Raw genomic sequence first — 22,428 nt, 5'->3', positions numbered from 1 at the left:
AGTGAATCTTTAAAAACAATAATAGTTTAATGACATAAATGATTAATAACCTGTTAAATATTTAGGACGTATCAAAATTAAAATCCATTTTGCATGATAACAATGTGATGCCTACATTTATTTTACTATTTTTATAATTATTATAAATATTATAATATAATGTACTATATTATAATTATTTATTGTATTTTATGTTTTTTATATATATATATATATATATATATATATATATATATATATATATATATATATATATATATATATATATATATATATATATATATATATATATATATATATATATATATATATATATATATATATATATATAAAAAACATAAAATACAATAAATAATTATAATATAGTATATATAGTATATATATATATATATATATATATATATATATATATATATATATATATATATATATAGGATAGAATTTTAATATCAGTCCATAGCATGAAAATAATCATTGGCTTATGTGTATTAGCCAGAATTTTAATGGAGTTTTCCTTTCATTTTAATATCACATTACAGAAGTAAAATAGGTCATGAACAGTTTCACATTGACTTTTATCATCTCCTATGTTTCCTTTTTTTCCTGTATTTTTATTTGAATTCAGATGATCAAGCTTCTAGCATTAAATAAGAAGTCGCTCTCATTACAGTTAATGACTGCGTATGATATTTAGTTTCATGGTATTTGCCGTAATGCATATTTGATTGCAACATTAATTGCCTGCGTACACCTGTGTAATGCTAATGCGCTCCCTCCAAAACTTTTCAAGTTCCACTGCAATCAAAGTACAGAAAACTGTAGAGAATCGTATTCCCAATTGTGTCGATACCACGGAGTCTAACTTTTTCTGAGAGCCTTCTCATTTGAAAGAGGCCTTTGATGTCTCTAGTCGCTGGAGTTCTGCTTAAGTGAACTGTAATCTCTAGCATTAAGACTCGCTCTATCTTTATCTCCATCCCTGAAACAGCGAAATGAATTACCACCAAATTTTCTCCCCTCTCAATTTGGCCCTCACCTTGTGATATAGGGGTCATTTCCTTAATGGGGCCCTTGATTTTTTTTGCCCAGCCATTTATAACCTTTTTGTGTCATCAGCGGATGATAGCACAATAATCAATATTTAATTTTTTTGGTCCGAACAGAGGTGAATGTGAAGTTTGACCCCGTGCACTTGTTTGTGTGAACCGGACGGATGGAAATGCATTCTCATTTTTCTGTTTTTCAGTCTCTATTTTTGCACCCTCCTTTTAATGCCGCTAAAATAGCACAAAATCAGTTCCGCCGCTTTGTCTGAGGAAGCAGAAATACGGCACATTAGTGTAATTTTGTTGACTGAATGGCTCTTTATTCCTTCTCAAAAAGAAAAGCCTTTTTTCCTAAACGCGTCTTAATGCGAGTAATGCCGTCTTACGATGACAGCGCTTGTCCGACCTCCTTACCCTGACATGCCGAGATGGGTTTTCTCTTGCGCTTTAAGGGTATATTTATAGAACGTTGCAATAAGCCTGTGCCGTGTTTTGTTTATTTGTTGCTTTTTTAGGTACAAGCATTTCTTGAGGGACTTGACAGAGAACACCGGTCCAGACAACCCGGAGTTTCAGCAGCTTTCAAGTAAGAGGCACCGCCGTCTCGCAATTCGACAAACACTCTCTTATCCTGTTAGTGCTCTGTGACAAAAATGTTGATGGGTTTAGCCTGTCTAGATTTTTTTCTTTTTATTATCTGTTTATTGTCAGGATCTGTATCAAGCTGCGGAATCACATTCACCCAAAGTCACACTTGTTATGCTTGTCAAATTTGCTTTCCACTCTAGTTTGTCACTTACAGAGCAACCTAAAAAGAGATCACTCAACATGTTTGTGATGATGAGGTGCTTTGCAGAGATAAGCATTGCGGAGGATACCATGGCCTGTTGAAGAAGGTGCAAATGCTGAAATCGTTTCATACGGTGCCAAAACAAACCTGCGTCTTAAAGGGAAAAAAGTTTTTAAGCTGGCAGCCGAAAAGACAGCCTCCCTTGTCTTTGTTAGGGTGATAAAGAACAACTCTGGGCCCCTGTTGTAGCGCTCACGCGTTGTTATTGTCACCGGGTGGCTTTGCTCACAGAGGATGAAAGTACAGCAAAGCTTAACGTGAGTCTAAATTCTCGATGTGGATTTTGACATAATTAATAGGGACCAGATCAGAGGATATCAACCATGCAAAATATAAATAAATAAAATCTCCGGCATCAACAGAAGCCCCGATAATGACTCATTTCTATCGTCAAATAAACAGCAAATCCGACTTAAGAGCCAGTGTACACAAGGAATTATTTATGTGTATCAATTAAAATCTCATTGGTTGCTTGCTGCTTTTGCTTACAAATTAAAACAGCCCCTGATTCTAAGATGAAGGTACATATCCAGATTTGCCCCTCCATTGCCTCTTCCTCTTCTCATTAGAGCTGCTTTTTAAGCTCACTAGCTTTTTAATTTTTCTTTTTTTGTAGAGCAATAGAAAAAAGTTTCCTCAATCAGACTCAGCCTGGGCATATTCTAAAGGGAATTATTTAAAAACAACCCCAGACAAATTATATTGTATCTGATTAAGCAAACTAGCAGTGAAACTCACAAGAGGCTTTGTTGTTGTTTTCTCTTTGCGTGTTGATTTTTTTTTATTTCATTGAATTTTTGTATCTTTTTATTTCTCTCATCACACATGCTCACATATGCTGTCTGATTTAATTATTATGATTGTGGCGTACGTCAATCGTGTGCGTTTTGGGGCGCTAACTTCTGCTTTTCCCTAAAGCCAAGTATCCTGAAATTCTGTCAAAGGTTAATTAATAAAAGTTACCACTCCAGAACTCCTCGGACCGAGTTCTGTTTAAACATACTGAATGTCTAAAATGAAAAGACAGAGAGAAAGTATTCGTAGAATGTGGAATGAGAAAGAATTAATAATGCAACAGCCGTAGCTCTGTTGAAACACAATTACAGAGAGGGTTTTCTTAAAAGGGACGGACTGAGAGACATACTGAGAGGGGCCCAGTCATCTTTAAACAGTCATTTTGTTTGGTTTTGCTTGTAATTGTTCTAAAGATAAGCGACTCAATTAGCCTGTGATTATTTTAATATGAGGCAAACGCCCCGAGCGCAGTGTTCATTGTCTGAATTGTTAGAGTCAATAAGACCAAAGCTGGGTTTAAAATTAGTATCCATCTGCTTGTTTGTTTCTTTTTTCTTCTTAATAAGTTGATGTCTACATTAGTTAATGAATTCTAGGCATGGTAGCTGGCAAAATGTTTTCAGTTGCAAACTAAAAAAGTACCTTTTTTTTTTAAACTCTGAAAACAAGTTTGCGCTACATTTAGATCACGTTTTGATGCTTTTTATGTTGCACAGCTTGCTTCCAATAAACCAATGAACCACAGAAATCTGTTTTTATAAAGAAACCCTGTTTATCAGACAGACAAGTATACAAAATTTCCAGACGAAATATGTAGTCCTTGTCATTTTTATGGCCAGCATAACATCCTATGGCAAGGTCTTCACCTAATCAGTGCTGTTTGGATGTGCTAATGCACCCTCATCTTTCTCCAGGGGTCAATGGTGAAATCAAACATTGTGTGGAGGCCAAAAACAAACTTGTTATTATCATATGCAATAATGCAATCTGCATAATGCATGAACGCCTATGGGTGTGCACTTATTAGCGTCATGCTGTTATATTACTTGTATGATATTCCTAATAAGCTCAAAATTGCACAAGTAGCTCACGCTCGTGTTCATGTTACCGTATTGTACCATGCATACTTTATAATTATTTTGTGGAAGCATTTCAAATTACACAGATGTTGTCAAATTTGTTGCATATAATAAATCATAGATTTGCATTATATTCATGTCATTAGGATAAACCTAAAATGATGCATTTGAACATGTTCATTATTAAATGTGGAGTCCGTAATGCATCTGGAAACGTAAACTAGAAGTAATACCAAATAGACTGAAGCTTGTCACCTTTTGGTGTTTTAAGTTAAGTGGTTTGCCACCGCTAGCCAGAGAGCTGCAATAAGCAACAGCCAATAAATTGACACCAAATAAGTGAAGTTGGAGAGTAATGTATTGCGAAGTTTTTATTTTTTGAATCAATGCAAAAATGGCTGCAGGCCCGTCCTCCATGTTGCTTTTTGAGAATATAAGTGTTATCTTATAATTGAGGCACCTAATCTGTGTGAAGTGTTTACCAACATGACAGAAAACGTTAAACTGTGTTTTTAAATGTATGCAGTGTGACGAGCTTCCGTCTTGTAGTGTGTGCTTGGCATAAATAAAAATGTTAGTGTTGTTTAGTTTGTTGTGCTGTTGGAGTTCGGTTATGTCCATTCAGTCCCTTCCACTGTTTCACGCTGCGTGCCCTCTCGCTGCAGAGGCTGTGAAGGTCGTCTCAGAGGTCGCCCAGCGGATCCAGGACAACGCTCGCAGCCATGAGAACCACCTGCAACTGCGCAGAGTCCAGAAACAGCTGAAGGGCCGAAAGACCAGAATCCTGACTCCAGGTTAGTGTCTGTGATCTCCCATTCTTTTTATCTCCCAGAGCACCATGGAGAGCCAGAGAGTTAAGCGGATAAAGAAGGTCAGGTGGAAGAGTGTGGAAAAGTAGCCTTGTTTAAAAGAGACCCAGCTGTTTGCCCATAATCAATAGAGGCTATAGCGGGCGGTTTTGTTTTCGCCCGGCACAATCCTAGTCTCCAACGAGAGAATTAACTGAATTTATCGACAAGTTCTTGCCGCTAATTGGTAATGGAGAGGAAGTGTGCCTTAAGTCAGTTCTTTCCATCTTTCTTCTCTTGTGCTACTTGTGGAGTGGAGGTCCTTTCTTCCTTCTTATTTATCCCAAGGGAGAATGCCCACGTGTGAAACAAAAGAGAAGGAGATGGAGAAGGAAGGAAAGGAGAGAGAGAAATAGACAGAGAGGGCCTTGTCGTGAATGCCTTGGCCTGCCAATCTCCCCCAGGACCAATTAGCGCCTCTCCTCATCTTGTGGGCCGGTAGATAAAAAGGAAGCTGGGAGAAAGGGAGTGAGAGAGAGAGAGTGTGTGTGCACAAAGGTGGTTGGGAGGCTGGCGATGAATACCCAACGAGCACTGGGCTCATTTCACACAGCGCCGGATGTAGGAAGAGTGTAAAAAAACCCTTCTCATCCTGTTTTTCCAGGACTCTAGAATTCTACCGAGGTCCTTTCTCTTGTCCAATAAGGCTTCTTTTCTTCCACTCGCACTTTTCTTCTGACTTCAGAAGGCCGAGCCGAACCAGGCCATCCCAGCTTATCTCACCCAACCCCTCCATTTCCTCAGATGTGCCCTAACGAAAGTGATGCTTGACAGATGAGAGGCTACGGAGCCCCTGAACAATATTAAGTGGCCGGCTTGGAGATAAGGGCAGTGTAATTCTCAGACGCAAAGCTTGAATCAATGGGACATTGATACGGCAGACAGTCTGTCTGTTTCCTTGGAGTCCTCAGCAGGACGTTGCCGCCACCACAGCTTTCCAAGGGCCAAGCCCGAAACTCAGGCCTACAGAGAAAGACGAAGAGCGAAAGATGAGACCATACCCTTTGGGTACCCTGCATTTTTTCCCTTCTCAGTCCGTTAAGTGTGAATCTTTTACGGTAAAAACTAATTCTACGCAAGTATGACAATGCAAATGCTTGGCCAACAGATTATAAGCAACTGTCCAGTTGTACATAAAGCTGGTAGCGATAATCCTAGATACTAAAAAAGGGCATTCAGGCAATGTTCAGATTGCCAGAAAGAAATCAGATTTTTTGCCAATACAAACCCAAGATGGGTTTTTGAAAGTCTGGACAGCAAAAAAAACCCCACATTAAATATGATTTTTTTTTTCTCTTTCCAAACCTGATTCAAACCACATTTGGAGGTGGTTTGAAATGCGATTCCAGTCTGATTTTTACTACAGCTTCTCAGTCTGGACGCTTTGGCTGCTCTCAAATCGGATTTCAAATTGTCTTCTAATTCAAATCGTCACTGTTTTCAGTGGTCAAAACCGGTGACTGAAATGCCAGAAGTATTCATACAGCTATACCAATTCTGCATCGCAGGGTGCTTATTTAGAGCGCGCGATGATGGAGACCTCCGTTTTTCATACATCCGTTTTGAAAGCCTAGTCACATACATAGGTACGCCCATTCAGAAAAGGTTGTTTATGGACACATAAATCTTATTTGATCACTTGCAATTAATAGTGTGGACAGTCTGCAGTCTGAACATAGCCTCTGATATCAGAATATGCCAGATATTTTCTTCCAGATGTGTTATTGTTCAGGTAACTTGTGTTGCTCCGCCATGATGGTTGTTGAATTAAAACAGAAAACTAATTGTGCCATTCACACCATTTTGGAATTACTGTAATTATGAGATTCCAATTTGGAAAGAGGGTCCACATGGAACATAGAACTCGCAATTACAATGTTCAGATTTTCCATCTCTTAATTACGGTAATTCCAGCATGACGTGAATGAACCATAACCATAGAAGACCGTTTACCCCTGCTTGCGCCTTGCGGATATGAAACGTGTATCTACACAGAGTTTTTCGGGCCTTAAAGTCACAATTCTTCATACAATTGAGTAACCTGAATCTGAACAAAACTTTAAAGAGTGCTCCTGGACTTTTGAATACTGTAGATGAACTCCTGAATCCCCCTTTTACCTGACATGAAAGCGCAACCTATCCAACAAAGCCTTCTCAAAATTAACAATGATCTGACTTGCCATTCCATCACTTTCAAATTCAGACAGGCTTTTATGTGTCTCTGGGTCTTTGGCTTGGTCACATCAGGAAGGCCCCTGGACGCTTTGTAGTGCAACCTTTAGCACCCTGCAAACCACTAGGTCCTTTGTAGCTGGGCAGAGGTGCTCTTTGACAGGGAAAGTTGAAAGCGTTCAACATGAAGAGGGAGATCTCCAAGTTCCTGCTCTTTGAACTGAGCCGGTGAAGCCGTCCTTGGATATGTCAGTCCAAACCAGAGATGGGAATGTGAGGATGAGGCGAACAGATTGACATTAAACAGAAGCAGAGTCCTTTACCATTTTACCCTGGGACAACTTGATGTTTTTGGCACTGGCTGTCTTGTAATTGCATTTGTCCACTTGTTAGCATTGTGTATGTGCACCTGAACACATCAGGCATGACTATCCTACATAATCCAGATAGAGCTTGATCATGTAAATGCATGTATCCAATTTAAAAAAAGCCAAAGAAACCATTAAATCCAATCTGCACATGTCGCCCGGGAGTATCACAGGATGTGTCCTGGTTGTTGCCTCATATTAAACCTGTGGCATTTTTAAAAAGAGGTTTGATCCCTACTTGACCCCTCTGCTAATCATAGAGTGCTTGTCTGTCGCTCAGAGCATCCATTTTGAGCTCCGCGCTCTTGCTATCGCCAGAGCTGCAATCACAAGGTTCACTGGGGCAATTAAGGAATCAGTAGCAGGAATGAAATTTCATCTTATCTATCCAAATGTCAGCATCTAATTTAGTTTCCATCATGCAACTGCCAATCACTGAGAAGGGAGATTGGTTGTCTCTTTTCCGTCTCAAGTCATGTAAACCTCATGCTTTTTTATTCTCTGCTTGAAATTGACTTTTTTAGGTAGACAATAGGTAAGTCCTTCATCCATTTCTCTGTTATCTCTTCTCGTTGTAGGGAGGTGGTACATTCGGGAAGGCTGGCTTAAGACAGTGCCCCCTAAAGGCACGGAGGCAAAGCCCAAGATGTTTTACCTGTTCTCCGACATCCTGCTCCAGGCCAAACCATGCAGTCCTATACATCCTACCCATGGGGATAAGTTTGACTGTCAGCAAGTCTACCCATTGAAGGAGTGCACGGTGGACAAAGTCTTCGGCCACACCAAGAGCCAGGGAGGCCTTATCAGTGTACGTTGAAACCGTTTGCAATTTATTAGAGCTGCAGAATACAATTCAGTTGGAATTAGTTAAGAATTATGATATGAATCTTGGTCATCATGATTCAAGTCACATATTTTGGTACGGTTCTTTTCTTTTTTTTTAAAGATATGCTTAAAGGTAAAGTGTGGTATTTCTACACCACTAACGTCACTAAACATTATCACAAAACAAACTCGTGTCATTGGTTGAGCCAATGCTGATGAAATGTTGTGAAAGTAATCTTATGACAATTTATGAACACTTTTCTGGGAAATCAGCCATCCATTGGCTCACTTATGGTTGTCTCTCCATATTAAGGGATAGGATAAATATTTTGGCTTAGAAAAAAAGTACACTTCACCTTTAGAACACAAATTTAATATTTAATCTCCTGCTTCATTGAACGTGTCCACGCCAGATGTAAACTGGGGATTTGGGTGAACTGAAAATGAACGAATGCACAGTATTATTGAGGAAATTATAATTGATTTTTAGATTCTTTAATCGATGCATAAAATTTTCATTGGAAGATCAATGCATTGTTCCAACCCCTTTTTTTCATTGGGGAAAATGGTAATCTGAGGACTATTATGCACTTTTATCCATTAAAATTCCTCATAGGCTCTCGTCAGATCCATCAAATTGAACCGTATGTCCCTCCCCACACTTATTGTCCTCAGAACGACTTGATCTGCAAGTTAGCAAAAATTATCAATTTATCATTCTTCTTCTTCCACTAATTAGTCGAGTTCCTCATAAGGCTTCAAGTTTTAATGTCTCCACATGGCTTGATCTCTTTCCAGGTCTCTGTGCTGCCACTGTGTGACAAATTATGTCTAAGCGATCTCCGCACTCTCATGAAACATTCAGACGAATGTATCGCACACCACAAAGGCATTTATTCAACGTGGTTTAATTTAAGTGCCTAAACCTATTAACATACAGAAGTGAATGTTCCTTAAGGATTTTGTTTATAAAATATAATAAATCTGAGAACTAATATACATACTGTATATTTATAAAACATCATCTCATAAATCTACCCATCATCTACTACATAAAGATATGGTATATCATACTTTACAGGTGTTTGGGCAATTTGGCCTCTTGACATTTTGCAATATTTTGTAACAATTAAGGGGGGCGTTGACTCAAGTGGACCCAGATCTAGAAAACTATCTTGTCACAGTTATGTTTTTTGCGTGTGGAATAGACATAAAAAAAGGATCTTCTGAGCCACCCGCCCTGAAGAACTGCGGGAAGGCGCTCGCATCACTCCATCAGATTAGATCACAGATCCATCTCTTCCGCTCGGTCGCTGAATGCATCTTCCTGAAACCCTGTCAGTACTCCACACTCCTCTCCTCCTGCGGCTGGGCCGCGACTGCATATTATCTAATGGCTAGAAATGGCATTTCATTAGCCTGTTATCCCACAGAGGCCTCAAATGCATACTCAATAGCATTAGGTGTAATTTCTCATAAGGACACATTATTGATCCCAGTTCCACCCGCCTCCCACCTGGACCGAAGGGGAAAGAGGCTGTCAGCACTCTCTGGCCCCTCCCTAGCTGGGCCGTGAAGAATTAAAGCAAAATTAAATTTGACAGCTGGAAATGCCATGGCAATCTATATGCAAAGTTTGAAAGTAGTAGTAGTAGAGGAAAATGTGCTATGAAAATTTTGGCTCTCTCTCCCCTATCCATTTGTCTAGATGAGAGAGTGTTTGTATACGGATAATTTCTTCCCTCCTTTTCTCTTTCTCTCGCATTTCCCATCTTCACGTCCCCCTCCCTTTTCGTCTCTCCATCTTCCTCTCACGGCTCGCCGTCTTTCTTCCTCCACCTCCTTGAATATTATTCTGCATCCATGACCGATTCCCTTTGATGTATAAATAATCAAGTGAAATTATGTGCGTCGAAGAGGCTCCGTGCTCCGCCGTTCGTATTATACAAAGTAATTTCTACCTAAGAGGGTCAGATTTCCTGACAAATCCCTAATTACCGCATCGCAATAGAAGTGGAATCTATTTGTGCATAAATCAGGCCACCCGTCCCCCCCATGCGGCGGACCCCTAATATCGCGCTCCGCTTTGCCTCGCTCACTGAACTCGGGTAATTAGATAATACTTTTGATGATGGTACATTTGAAATCTTAATCTATTTAATACCTAATGAGAAACAAGCGCGCCAGCCTCCCCGCCACCCCGCCTCCTTAAAATACAACCGGAACGTCATTACTTTTTACCAGGTGTCCATTAAAGACCTGGCTCCGCTCATCATTACGATTCCGTTCCCAGTCGTAATAAAGATTAGGCCTGATTATTGATATGCTGTCGGTAACTGCTGCCATTTCCTCCACTTTGGCGGCCTGAGGTAAATGTGAAAGGTCATTTAATATTTTCAAGGCCCCAATTATAATCCACTCTAATGGGTCCCCGTTGTAATTATTCCGAGGATAAAGCCTCTGCCTTTGTTTGGGGTTGGATGGTTCCCGTTGTCTTGTTTGACATGTGTAATCTAGCAGTAAAGTCTCCTCAGTGCGGATGAGTGATGGTAATTGCTGTTGACTCAAGGATGAGCCATCTGACGGGAGGCGGAGAACGTGGGCCGAGCTCGGAAAACTTGTCCTCGAAGTGCAGATCATTGCCAAATTAGCAGCTGAGAGCATCAACTGGCACATCTGTGCATCTTTGGGCTCGAGTGGAGAACGTGTCGCTTCCTCTGCATCTCGTTTTCGTACGTGATGACCTATTTTGCATTAGATTGATACCAAATTATCTACTTAAACGTCATTGACGATGCTTTTTAATGTTCTGTTAGGTGGATTAAATGTGTGTTGGGTGTTTTGACACACTCTGTGGCTTAAAATTCATCTTAAGGACAATTAAGCCCTTAAAATGCCTAATTGTTGCTGTTCCTCCTCTACTTCTGTAGGCTATATGAACGAAGAACTGAAGAAGTCAGTACTTTGAATCATAAGATCACAAATGGTTGAGATTTTGAGACGGTGGTCAATGTAAACACTCAAGGCAATGTCAACAAGCTAGTTCATGGACGCCCTCTAGTGATCCAATGTAATAATGTGCACAACATATGTTGGTTTCATATGGTTTTGGAAAAACATTTATACCCTTTTTTTCAAGAAAAAAAAATGGAATGACTAAGTAAAAAATAAATATGAGTGTGCACATTTGAATATTTTTTTTTTTTGCTAAATAAATGGGGGGGAAAAAGTTTTGATTATATTTTTATATATTTATAGCTCCCTTTCAGTCTCCGTTTCCTCCTTCAGGGAACGAGGGTTACATGCGCAAACGAGACGTTTTGGAAGAATTACACCACAGGATGTTTTCAAGCTTTTTTTCTGCATGTTGGTTGACTTGACTTTAAGGCGGACAAAGGTTTTTCAAATACTAAGAAGCAGTTTTGTTAAAATATATTGTTTCCAAGATATATCAATAAAATATTTTTCTTCTTTTATTATCTTCCAATAAGGCTTTCTTTATTATAAAAACAGGACTTTTCTATCACCTGACATTGTGCCCCAAAAGTTATCAAAATTATTTTTAATTCAGAAATTAATAATGATCATCATAAAAGAGGTATATAGAAGTCAATTAATGAATCAATTGCAGTTTTAATGAATTTTTCTGAATAAGTAACTGATATGAGCATCATACATTGACCCTATGCTTAAGAGACAAATGTTAAATTGTTAAACATCTTAAATTGATACCACCACATTTAACTTTTCAGTGTCCATCATGCATAAACTCTAAATTGGAATGTTTCCTCTGTTTCGTTTCTTCTAGTTGACCTTTGCCAGGGCCAAACTGCTCCTAATGTCCGATGATCAAGCAGACATTAATGATTGGTATCGTAGTATCTGCATGACTATTGGGTGAGTATGTCTGTCCACAGGATACTCAAAATTCACCCACTAACTTTCTAGGTTGCAATCCCATAGCATTGTCCACTGTATCACTCCACTCAGGTTGTGAAGTTAATGCATCGACACAGCTCAAAATCACCAGCCTTTTGTACTGTACTCAGTGTTAGCATAACATCAGTGCCCTTTACTCTCACAGGACCTGAGGGCAGGGCGAGAGTTGACATGGGGCGAGCTCCTCACAGGGGACAGTCCCAACTCTCAAAGCTGGGCTAATTAGTTTAGCACTGTCTGAGTGATTGGGAGGGACAAACTGTCACCTCGTGCCATCTTCATAGCGGGGAGCTCCTCACGAGTGGCCTTTCGCACAACCTACAGGCCCATGGGAGCACAATTAGAGGCTGTGCTGGACAGGTTGTGGTGGCTGAGGTCAGAGGTGATTGGTATAAAAATATAAAGACGGTGCAGTCACTGTCCTACTTGTACAACCAATGTGGATCCGGTAAAGAAAGAAAAAAACACATCAAACAGCATCAGTATTCTGATGATAAAAAAACTTTAAAACTCTTTTAATTATTATTTTAATTAAAACAAAACAAAAACATTTTAAAATTGTAATAACTTTGTTTATATGCATATCATACATTTTTGTCCTCATTTTATTATTTCTTTTATTATTTTTAAGACCATTTTCTTCATTATCAAGACCAGTGTATTTTTGTACTTTGACATTTTTTGTCTTTTTAAATTTTTATTCAGAAATTAAAATTATGATTATACTGTAGAAGAGGTGCATTTAAGTTACATTTCATCACATTTCTGAATAAATATATCATTAATATGAGTGTGATACATCGACCCCTATGCCTAAGTGACAGACTTTTCATCAGTATAAATACATTTTGTATTCAAAATTTGTATTCATAAATACGTATGTTTTAATAACCATAATCTCAATGATCTGTATAATTAAGCGGGTCATTTTTTTTATTTTTTTTGCTGCACTTATTTATGACTTCCTCACATATCCAATTTTAACTGCCCCATACACAAACCTGAAATATGCCACAAAACATTTTAATGTTGGAGCAAAAAATCAGGGATCTTCATAAATGTAAAATTGAGTTGCTGGATATGCAGAGCAGTAGGTGCTACACAAGGCCTAGAACTCGAAGTCATTATTAAAATAAGTCATTTCCATGGTTTATTTTCAATATATTTCAAATTTCGTTTTGACTTTTGAACATTTAAATAGGTTTCATTGAGTGTGTTTAATTAAGTTTGATTTGTATTTCAAAAGATCAAGTGAAATGTCTCATTTGACCCCTTTAGATTGTGGAATCCATTACTCTTACCTCCTTTTTTAATTACATTCACATTTGACACAAGCCATGTCACCGATCCGAATCACGTGACTTACAATTGCCTTTCCGATTCTGTATTCGTTCCCCGCCATGATTATCTGTAATGCAAATATAATCGTTTCCTTTCACGAAACGCTATCAGATTCCCGTTATTGATACAGCATTATGTTATTGCTATTGCTTGTGGTTGGGAAATACAATCCTTGAGCTTATTTTCAGTTTGTTGCATACCAGTAATCTTAATGCCACTGATTATTGACTCGGAGCAAGACCACAAACATATCGAGGCCCTTAAAACGATCCGAAACTTAAGAGCACATCATTCCCTCCAATTTCCTTTGCAGTACGCACAGAAATCAACATATCACTAATTCAGTGTGCAAATAAGTCAGAGTCAGAGTGATTTTAATTGTAATAGTAAAGGAATATTGTTATAAGAAATGAACATGGTTCAAGCTTCACCCACACACATGCAGATACCCACCACTACTAGTATTGGTCAAGGGACTCACTCAATCAGTTGGCCAATCGATGGTTTCGATGACATGAGGTGAAAGCAGCTGGAGCCTTATGACAAAACTGAGTGTCTCTCATCGAGTCAGATCCGCTCGACTTCATGGTCAGATAGACGTCTCCTATACTAAACCAAATACTTCCCTTTCATATCCTGTGCTATAGACGTGGCGTCTTCGGTGTTGGATCAAAAGGATTTGATCAATGTGTTTTAGACATTGTTTTAACATTTGCATTTGAACATTGAGTTATATTCTCATTAAAATACATTTTAAAGTAGTTGGTTGTTATTATTGACTCGTAAAAGATAATGTAAATTGGGTCAAGTCTGAGACCACTGTTTAGACCAATGAATTTATTTATTTAAGTATTTATTTTTAGATTTAATAGTAATGCATATGAAATGATTAAATGAGCTTTAAATTAATATATTAAATTATCTTTCTCCAACTAGTTGATATTATCCATAAAAGAAAGTTTGAGACATTTATATTATTATTATTTTCATTTGACAAATATTATAATATGAACAAGGTATTTTTTATTTTACTTCATTCACAGTCTTTTAGTTTCTCTTTTTGATGGTACTTTCTTAACCACAAAAGGCCATAAAATAACCAGTATGTGACTCTAGATTATAATTATAATTACAATTTATTTTTATTGACAAAACAAGTAGTGCTATAAAAAATATGCATATATTATTTTCTATAATGAGGGAAATTTTAGCTATATTATATTTTTATATTTAACTAAAAATATATACTTTTTTGGGGATGAACTGTACCTTTTAATGCAGGAAATTACACATGGTCATATCAGAAATAAGGAAGAATGCAAATATCATGTTCAAATACAGCTATGTTCATGTCTCCATCGGTTTTTTTTTTTTTAATGCAAGGTACAAGTTGTACAAACGTACTACACATCTCAGTGTAACGAGAGCTGGAGTCTGAAGAAGTGGTCTGAGTTTGTCATCTGTATTAAAATGTCAAGATTAGCATCAGATGTGACATGAAAGTGGAGCTAATGATGTAGTTTCAGACTCCAAGTTCCTGATTCCTGTTTAAATGACTGATCTTAATGTCTCCCTGGTTCAGTTGATGACAGATGTTCTTGTTTTCCATCTCAGGCAGCTGAAGTCAAAGAATACAGTGGTGCACAGGAGAGACGAGCTGCGTAGGAAGCCAATCAGATCCGATCCAGACTGTCAGAACACTCCAGAACTCCAAACACGTGGAATAAAAAGGACTAAGGTTGGTTGCTGCTGTTAATTATAATTAATGTTAAAATGTTACATTACGTAACATAACTAGTGGTGTGGTGTGGTGTAATGTGGTGTGGTATGTTGTGTTGTGTGGTATGGTGTGTGGCATGGCGTGTGGTGTGGTATGTTGTGTTGTGTTGTGTTGTGTTGTGTTGTGTGGTATGGTGTGTGGTATGGCGTGTGGTGTGGTATGTTGTGTTGTGTTGTGTTTTGTGGTATGGTGTGCGGTATGGCGTGTGGTGTGGAATGTTGTGTTGTGTGGTATGGTGTGTGGTATGGTGTGTGGTGTGGTATGTTGTGTTGTGTTGTGTTGTGTTGTGTTGTGTTGTGTTGTGTGGTATGTGGTGTTGTGTTGTGTGGTATGGTGTGCGGTATGGCGTTTGGTGTGGCATGTTGTGTTGTGTTGTGTTGTGTTGTGTTGTGTGGTATGGTGTGCGGTATGGCGTTTGGTGTGGCATGTTGTGTTGTGTTGTGTTGTGTGGTATGGTGTGCGGTATGGCGTTTGGTGTGGCATGTTGTGTTGTGTTGTGTTGTGTTGTGTTGTGTTGTGTTGTGTGGTATGGCGTGTGGTGTGGTATGTTGTGTTGTGTGGTATGGTGTGTGGTATGTTGTGTTGTGTTGTGTTGTGTTGTGTTGTGTGGTATGTTGTGTGGTATGGTGTGTGGTGTGGTGTGTTGTGTGTTGTGGGGTGTGGGGTGTGGTGTGGTATGGGTGTCCTAAAATCTGAGAATTATTTCTCTAATTATATTATATTATATTAATTATATTATATTATATTATATTATATACAATTTTGATTTTGATTTAAATGGTTTAAAATCCTAAAACTCTAGTTTCTGGTTTAAATTGGATTTTGAATCCCAGATTTTCAGATTGTTCATAATAAAAAATAAACAAATACAAAATTAAAAATAGGAGTTTTTTTAAGATTAGAAAAATGGTTGTTAAATAAATTATAAAGGTGTCATTATATTAAAACATTTTTTTTTAAATAAATTATATAATTAAAGATGCATAGTAAAAAATTATATTATGTCACTAATCAAATTTCTGAAATTAATCTAAAAATATGTTGTGTTATGTTATATTATAATTATATTATTATTATTAATATATTATAATTATATTATTATTATTATATACATTTATTTTTATTTTGATATAAATGGTTTAAAATCCTAAAACTATCTAATTTCTGGTTTAAATTGGATTTTGAATCACAGATTTTCAGATTGTTCATCATAAAATAAAATAAAATTTTAAATAAAAAAAATAAAAAAAACAGAAGGTTTTAAGATTAGAAAAATAAATGGTTGTTAAATAAATTCTAAATATGTAATATTTAAAAAAGATTAAATAAATAATTAAAAATGCATAATAAAAAAATGCTATTATTAGGTCACTATTTCTGGTCAAATTTCTGAAATTCATTTAAAAATGTTTTTATCAAATTACACTTGTCATTATAATTTATAATTATTTATCATTTATATTACACTGTATATGTTTTCACATTACATGTACATTATCTTTTGTGGTTTCTCTCATCCAGATGTTGGATGAAGAGGTTAGGGGGCACAGCGAGGATCACGGCAGCACTTCCATCCCTTCAACAGGGGAGAGCGGCCACAGCACCACCAAGAGGCTGAAGCCTAATGAAGCTCCTGCTGCAAAGTAAGTTTTAATGCATCATTTCATGTGCCCAGACTCTGATATAACCAACACTTTCCCATCTCTATCATCTTAACCCGTCCATTAAATACCCAACATTTGTAATACAGAAGGTCTGACTCTGAATGAAAAAGTCTTTTTATGTTGTGTGGATATAAAACATGTACCTGCGATGGAAATTTCAATAGCATAATAACACCCACATTGTTAATGCAGATCACAGGAGTCTTCTGGATCGAGCTGTGTCATACTGTGAGGAGTTCACAGTCTGAAAGAGCTGAAGATCTGCCCACAGACGGACGGACCAGAGGTGATTTAGGGTGAATGTAATGCAATGTACATCAACTACATACTGCTGCATTTTCCCCATATGCCAAAGAATGTGGTGCAATGCAGGGTTATTGCTTTTAACCATGTTTACCGTTGACTTTTTAAAGATTTTTATACTGAGATGTCTTACTAAGTGTAAGTCAATGCAGAAATACTCACTGATAATGGCCAAAATATAACAAAAATACACTAAGACACAAAAGCATCATGTATAGTAACAGAATATTTATCCAGTCACTGACTCTGATTATATATCATTAAAGTGCAAAACAAATTTTATGCTATTACCATTTATTATCAAATTTTAATATTAAATAATTTGGTGCAATTAGACTTTTATGGTTTGCTTAAGATTGTAATCTGTTATACACTGGAACAAAGGGGAAAACCTGCTTTTATGTATATTAAATATGTCTTTAATTATGATACTCTGCTATCCTTAATGCAAATATATACATATTTTTTTGTATGCTTGTGTTAATCAAACGTTTACTGTAAGATCCATTTAGGAGTTTATTTGTTACTAAACTCTGTTACACTGGTCAATATTATATTTTGCATGTGAATTAATAAAAGCTCAGTGATTTGCTCTAAATATTGACAGACGTTCTATTAAATTAACAACTTCAACAATATTAACTCCTCATGCTGTGGTCAACACTGCCCTCTTCTGGAATATTTCTGATCGCTCCTCAAGTCCCACATGCCTTTAATTCAATGCTTGACTTGGTTTGTTTTGAGATATTCAGCCTGTTGTGAGAGTTGATTGTAACGTCAGTAGAGGGTTATTATTATCAGAAGACGGGTATATTAGGTCTATATTGGTTAAGTAATTTTTTGCTATATTTTGTTAATAATTATTACCTTGTTTTCCACAGTCGTAAAAAACAGAAATATAAGGGAGTGATTTCCAGGTCATGGTAAAGGAATAGGAATTTCTATAGCAAAGCGTTTATACGTTTTTCTAATTCTCATATATTAAATATGAATGTTAATTTGTCCACATGGGGGCAGCGCACTGCTTTTTTTGTCATTTTTCTTAAGTAGGCCACAGAATGCAGATGGTGTTGAGTAGAGCTGACCCTCTTTAGACCTACTTATATTGGATAAATTCATGCATTGTTATTTTCTTCTTCATTTTGCGTTTATCATCACTGCACGCTAAACAGGTTGTGAGGTAAAGTCCATTTACGGTTTCAGAACAGGCCTTTGGATCACTCGGTAGAGGCTGATGCAACAACATCTAATTTCTGAACCTGCCAGGCAATTATCCGGTTGCATACTTGGCACAATTTTCGCAATTTGCTCCTCATCTTTTCACGTTTGCTCGATGCCATTGCCAGATTCTTTGCGGTTTGTTCGCTCTCCTGCCTTACATTCTGTTGGCAGATGGTTGAGGACTCAGAAATACCATTCATGGTCACTGTGTTTTTGATGGATTGTAACACAATACAATGGGTTACAAAAGACTGCGACCACAATGAAATTCTGTGATTCATCGTTTAAAAGTTTTAAAATGTAAAAAGTTTTAGGTTTAGAGTAAAATTTTAAAAGTAAAATAATTTTTAGGTAAATAATTTTGTATGACAAATAAATAAATAAAAATATAATAAAAAAAGCCTTTCTGGGTCACTAATCAAATAAGTATATTTTTTACATACGTACTGAAATTCATGAAAATTATGCTGATCATATAATTTATAAAGAACACATTTGTATTGGATGGATGGATGGATGGATGGATGGATGGATGGATGGATGGATGGATGGATGGATGGATGGATGGATGGATGGATGGATGGATAGATAGATAGATAGATAGATAGATAGATAGATAGATAGATAGATAGATAGATAGATAGATAGATAGATAGATAGATAGATAGATAGATAGATAGATAGGGAGCATGATATTGTCCAAAATGTCTTTGTATTTAAGAGTTCCTTTCACAGGAACTAAGGGCCCAAGCCCAACCCCTGAAAAACAACCCCACACCATAATCCCCCCTCCACCAAACTTTACACTTGGCACAATGCAGTCAGCGAAGTACCGTTCTCCTGGCAACCGCCAAACCCAGACTCGTCCATCGGATTGCCAGACAGAGAAGCGTGATTCGTCACTCCAGAGAACACATCACAAGTGATTGGTAATGATGGATGGATAGATAGATGAATAGAAATAAAGATTGCCTTGGATGGATGGATGATGTTGATGCTATACTCTTCTTCATCCACATGCCACATCTCCATGGAAAAGACATGCCCAGAGAAAGTGTCATGTACTTTTAGAAAAAGAACAGAAGCAGTAGGAAATAAGCTTCCGTGTTCTCTGGCTTACCTTCTGACTTCTGGGCAGTAAATCAGGCCTTATCTGAGTCTCTGGCACGCTTCCCCTGGAGGGCTGCCCTGTTTAATTGCTCCGTAACTGGAGTTGAAGCGGGACGGGGTGGCTGATGGTGAGGCCAGTGAAGGCTCGCTGACCTCAATGCGGTCGTAGCTCGGTGACACAATTTGAGATCTGTCCCTGCAAGTCGTTGTATGTTCATATTAAGTGCGGTATACATTTCATTGCTTATAAAAGATTTGTAACCAAATTCATGGCATTTGATGGCAAGAACAAGATCTGTCTGTTTTTTTTATGTGCTTCTGAAATGTAAGTTGCAAAGTGACCCACAGTTTGTGGGTTATTTTTTGTAATAATAAAGATCTTGTAGCTTGTGATGTGCTATGGCTTATATACCTGCACTTAAGGAGGAGATTTAAGCATGAGTGTTTATTACTCAAGCACTCCAGGGCTTCCTTGCTGTGTCCAAGAAATGTACGAAGCAAAAATGTTTGGAAGAGGTTTAGTGGTCGAATAAGTGTGAATTAAGCTGAAAAATTCTAGAAATCTGATGCTTTGTGTGTACAGTCAGTCACACTGTATTTCCATGCACTTCACATGAAATCTCAGCCTTTAATCTTGGCATTGGTGGATCCTTTGTCCTGTTTATGCCGTTTGTACAGTGCGTGACCACACAGTGGATGTTGTTTGGTTGGATATTGCAGTTTACCTTAAATCAACATCAACTGAAAGAGTGGCTGAATGATTTGCAGCTTCATTCTGGTGTACATTATTGTCAAACACATTCATCGGTGTCTCCTTTCTGTTTTGGAAACGGTGCATTAACCGACTAATACACAAGGCCCTGGCAGAACAACGAGCGCTGTTGACCCTGACAATCCCTCTGCTTTTGGAGCATTTCATGCGCGAGGACTGATGCATTAAACACTAGCGTGCTTACCATTCTTTTCATGTGAAATGCGTCTGAGGATCTCAGTGGTGATTTTAAGACTGTTTAGTATCGTCTTAGAGAGATGTTTGGCTTTTCAGACCGATCTTACATTACAGTTTGAGCACACGTGAAGAAACACGGGGCAGACTTTCTGGCGCTGTTTACTCGTTGCATGCGAGCAAAGTCATTTTTTCATGACTTGAAACTGTTTCTTATTTCTTACATGTTCAAAACCTTTGAGTTCTCAGTCTTCATTTTGTTCTCATTCTCACAGTCTCCATTTAGTTCTCATAGTGATTCATTCATTATACATTGTAGGTTTCTTGTTTTGTTTGACATCGCTTTGCTATGATTTGCTTAGTTTTTTATTTTTGTGTTCTTTTTTGTCTTTTGTTTTGGTTTACTTTGGATTTGCTATGCTATGCCTTGATTTATATTTGTTTTTCTTTTGGTTTGTAGTTTTGTTTTGCTTTATTTTTTATTTGATGTGCTTTAATTTATTTGGTTTTGGTTTGATATGCTATGCTTTGATTTGTTTTTCTTTTGTTTTGTGATTTTGTTTTTCTTTATTTTTTATTTGATGCTCTTTAATTTATTTGGTTTTGGTTTGATATGCTATGCTTTGATTTGTTTTTCTTTTGTTTTGTGATTTTGTTTTGCTTTATTTTTTATTTGATGCGCTTTAATTTATTTGGTTTTGGTTTGATATGCTGTGCTTTGATTTGTTTTTCATTTTGTTTTGCTTTGTTTTGGTTTTGTGATTTTTGTTTTGCTTTACATTTGTTTGCTATGCTTTAATGTTTTTGCTTTATTTTATATATATATATTTGGCTTTATTTTTATTTGCTATGCTTTAATTTGTCTTGTTTTTCTTTGGTTTTGTTTTTGTCTTGCTTTACATTTGTTTGCTATGCTTTAATTTGTTTTGCTTTGTTTTTGTGATTTTGTTTAGTTTTGCTTTATTTTTATTTGACATGCTTTGATTTATTTTTGTTTTGCTTTTTGCCTTTGCTTTTTGTGATTTTGTTTTGCTTATACATTTGTTTGCTAATTCGTTTTTTTGCTTTGTTTTTGTGATTTTGTTTAGTTTTGCTTTATTTTTATTTGACATGCTTTGATTTATTTTTGTTTTGCTTTTTGCCTTTGCTTTTTGTGATTTTGTTTTGCTTATACATTTGTTTGCTAATTCGTTTTTTGCTTTGTTTTTGTGATTTTGTTTTGTTTTTCTTTATTTTTATTTGCAATGCTTTAATTAGTTTTTGTTTGGTTTGGTTTGGTTTGGTTTGGTTTGGTTTGGTTTTGTTTTGTTTTGCTTTACTTTACTTTGATTTGCTATGCTTTGATTTGTTTAGCTTGTTTTGCTTTGTTGTTGTTGTTTTTAGCGTTATTGTTTGTGTAGGCAATGCCTCTTTTTTATTACAGTGTAGTATAGAGCCCCTAAAGGGACCTTTGCAAAAAATGTAAATATACCGACTATCACGTGCGCACGGGAAACGTATCGCGTGCGCACGGGAAACTTGAGCTTCCAAAGGACTCGTATCAAGCAATATACTTGCATCTAAGGAATGAGATGTTGACCTTATTGTAACCTGTGCGCAGGGTGCAGATGAATAGAGGGGGTGGTACCTTGTTTAATCTTATTGAGCATACGTTATTGTTTGTGTAGGCAATACCCCTTTTTTATTACAGTTTTAACTTATTAAAGAATTAAAATTGTCATGCGCTGATAAGTTTCCTGTGCGCACGCGATAAGTTTCTTGTACGCACGCGATAGTCTGTATATTTAAATTTTTTGCAAAGGTCCCTTTTGGGGCTCCGTAGTAAAAAAAAAAAATTATAATAATAATTTCTTTAAAGTCATGTTTCTGTTACAATATTTTATGTTCTTGCCGAGCGGACAGTTTATGTGCAAGTGGCACAGCTTACCCCACTATCCTGTACATTGTACTGAAGAAAGGAAACTCAGGATCTTCACACGCTATGTCATAACTCAACCCCTGTCTCCCCTTTTGAATTTTTGTCCTATTTTTTCAGCGTACAATAACACCTCAAATCCAGATGTGTAATATTCTTCTATTTTTTTTTTGTTTTGTTTTTTTGGACACTATCCAGACAGTACATCTGGTTTGTTACTTAATCC

General features: G+C 37.0%; 1 protein-coding gene across 1 annotated transcript in view; it reads left to right on the top strand.

Moving 5' to 3' along the window:
* The window catches only part of arhgef39 (Rho guanine nucleotide exchange factor (GEF) 39), a 63,075-nt gene extending 45,470 nt beyond the window's left edge, over window positions 1-17,605 (top strand). Inside the window, exons 6-12 of the mRNA XM_079816660.1 lie at window positions 1,562-1,632; window positions 4,436-4,564; window positions 7,737-7,966; window positions 11,792-11,880; window positions 14,878-15,001; window positions 16,565-16,686; window positions 16,900-17,605. Of these exons, the coding sequence (XP_079672786.1) occupies window positions 1,562-1,632; window positions 4,436-4,564; window positions 7,737-7,966; window positions 11,792-11,880; window positions 14,878-15,001; window positions 16,565-16,686; window positions 16,900-16,939 (805 nt within the window). The 3' untranslated portion in view covers window positions 16,940-17,605. The remainder of the gene's footprint in view (window positions 1-1,561; window positions 1,633-4,435; window positions 4,565-7,736; window positions 7,967-11,791; window positions 11,881-14,877; window positions 15,002-16,564; window positions 16,687-16,899) is intronic.
* The last annotated feature ends 4,823 nt before the right edge of the window (window positions 17,606-22,428 follow it).

Source organism: Gobio gobio (genome assembly GCF_949357685.1).
Source record: "Gobio gobio genome assembly, chromosome: 5".
NCBI classification, from domain to species: Eukaryota; Metazoa; Chordata; class Actinopteri; order Cypriniformes; family Gobionidae; genus Gobio; species Gobio gobio.
This window is presented reverse-complemented; position numbering and strand designations above follow the sequence as displayed.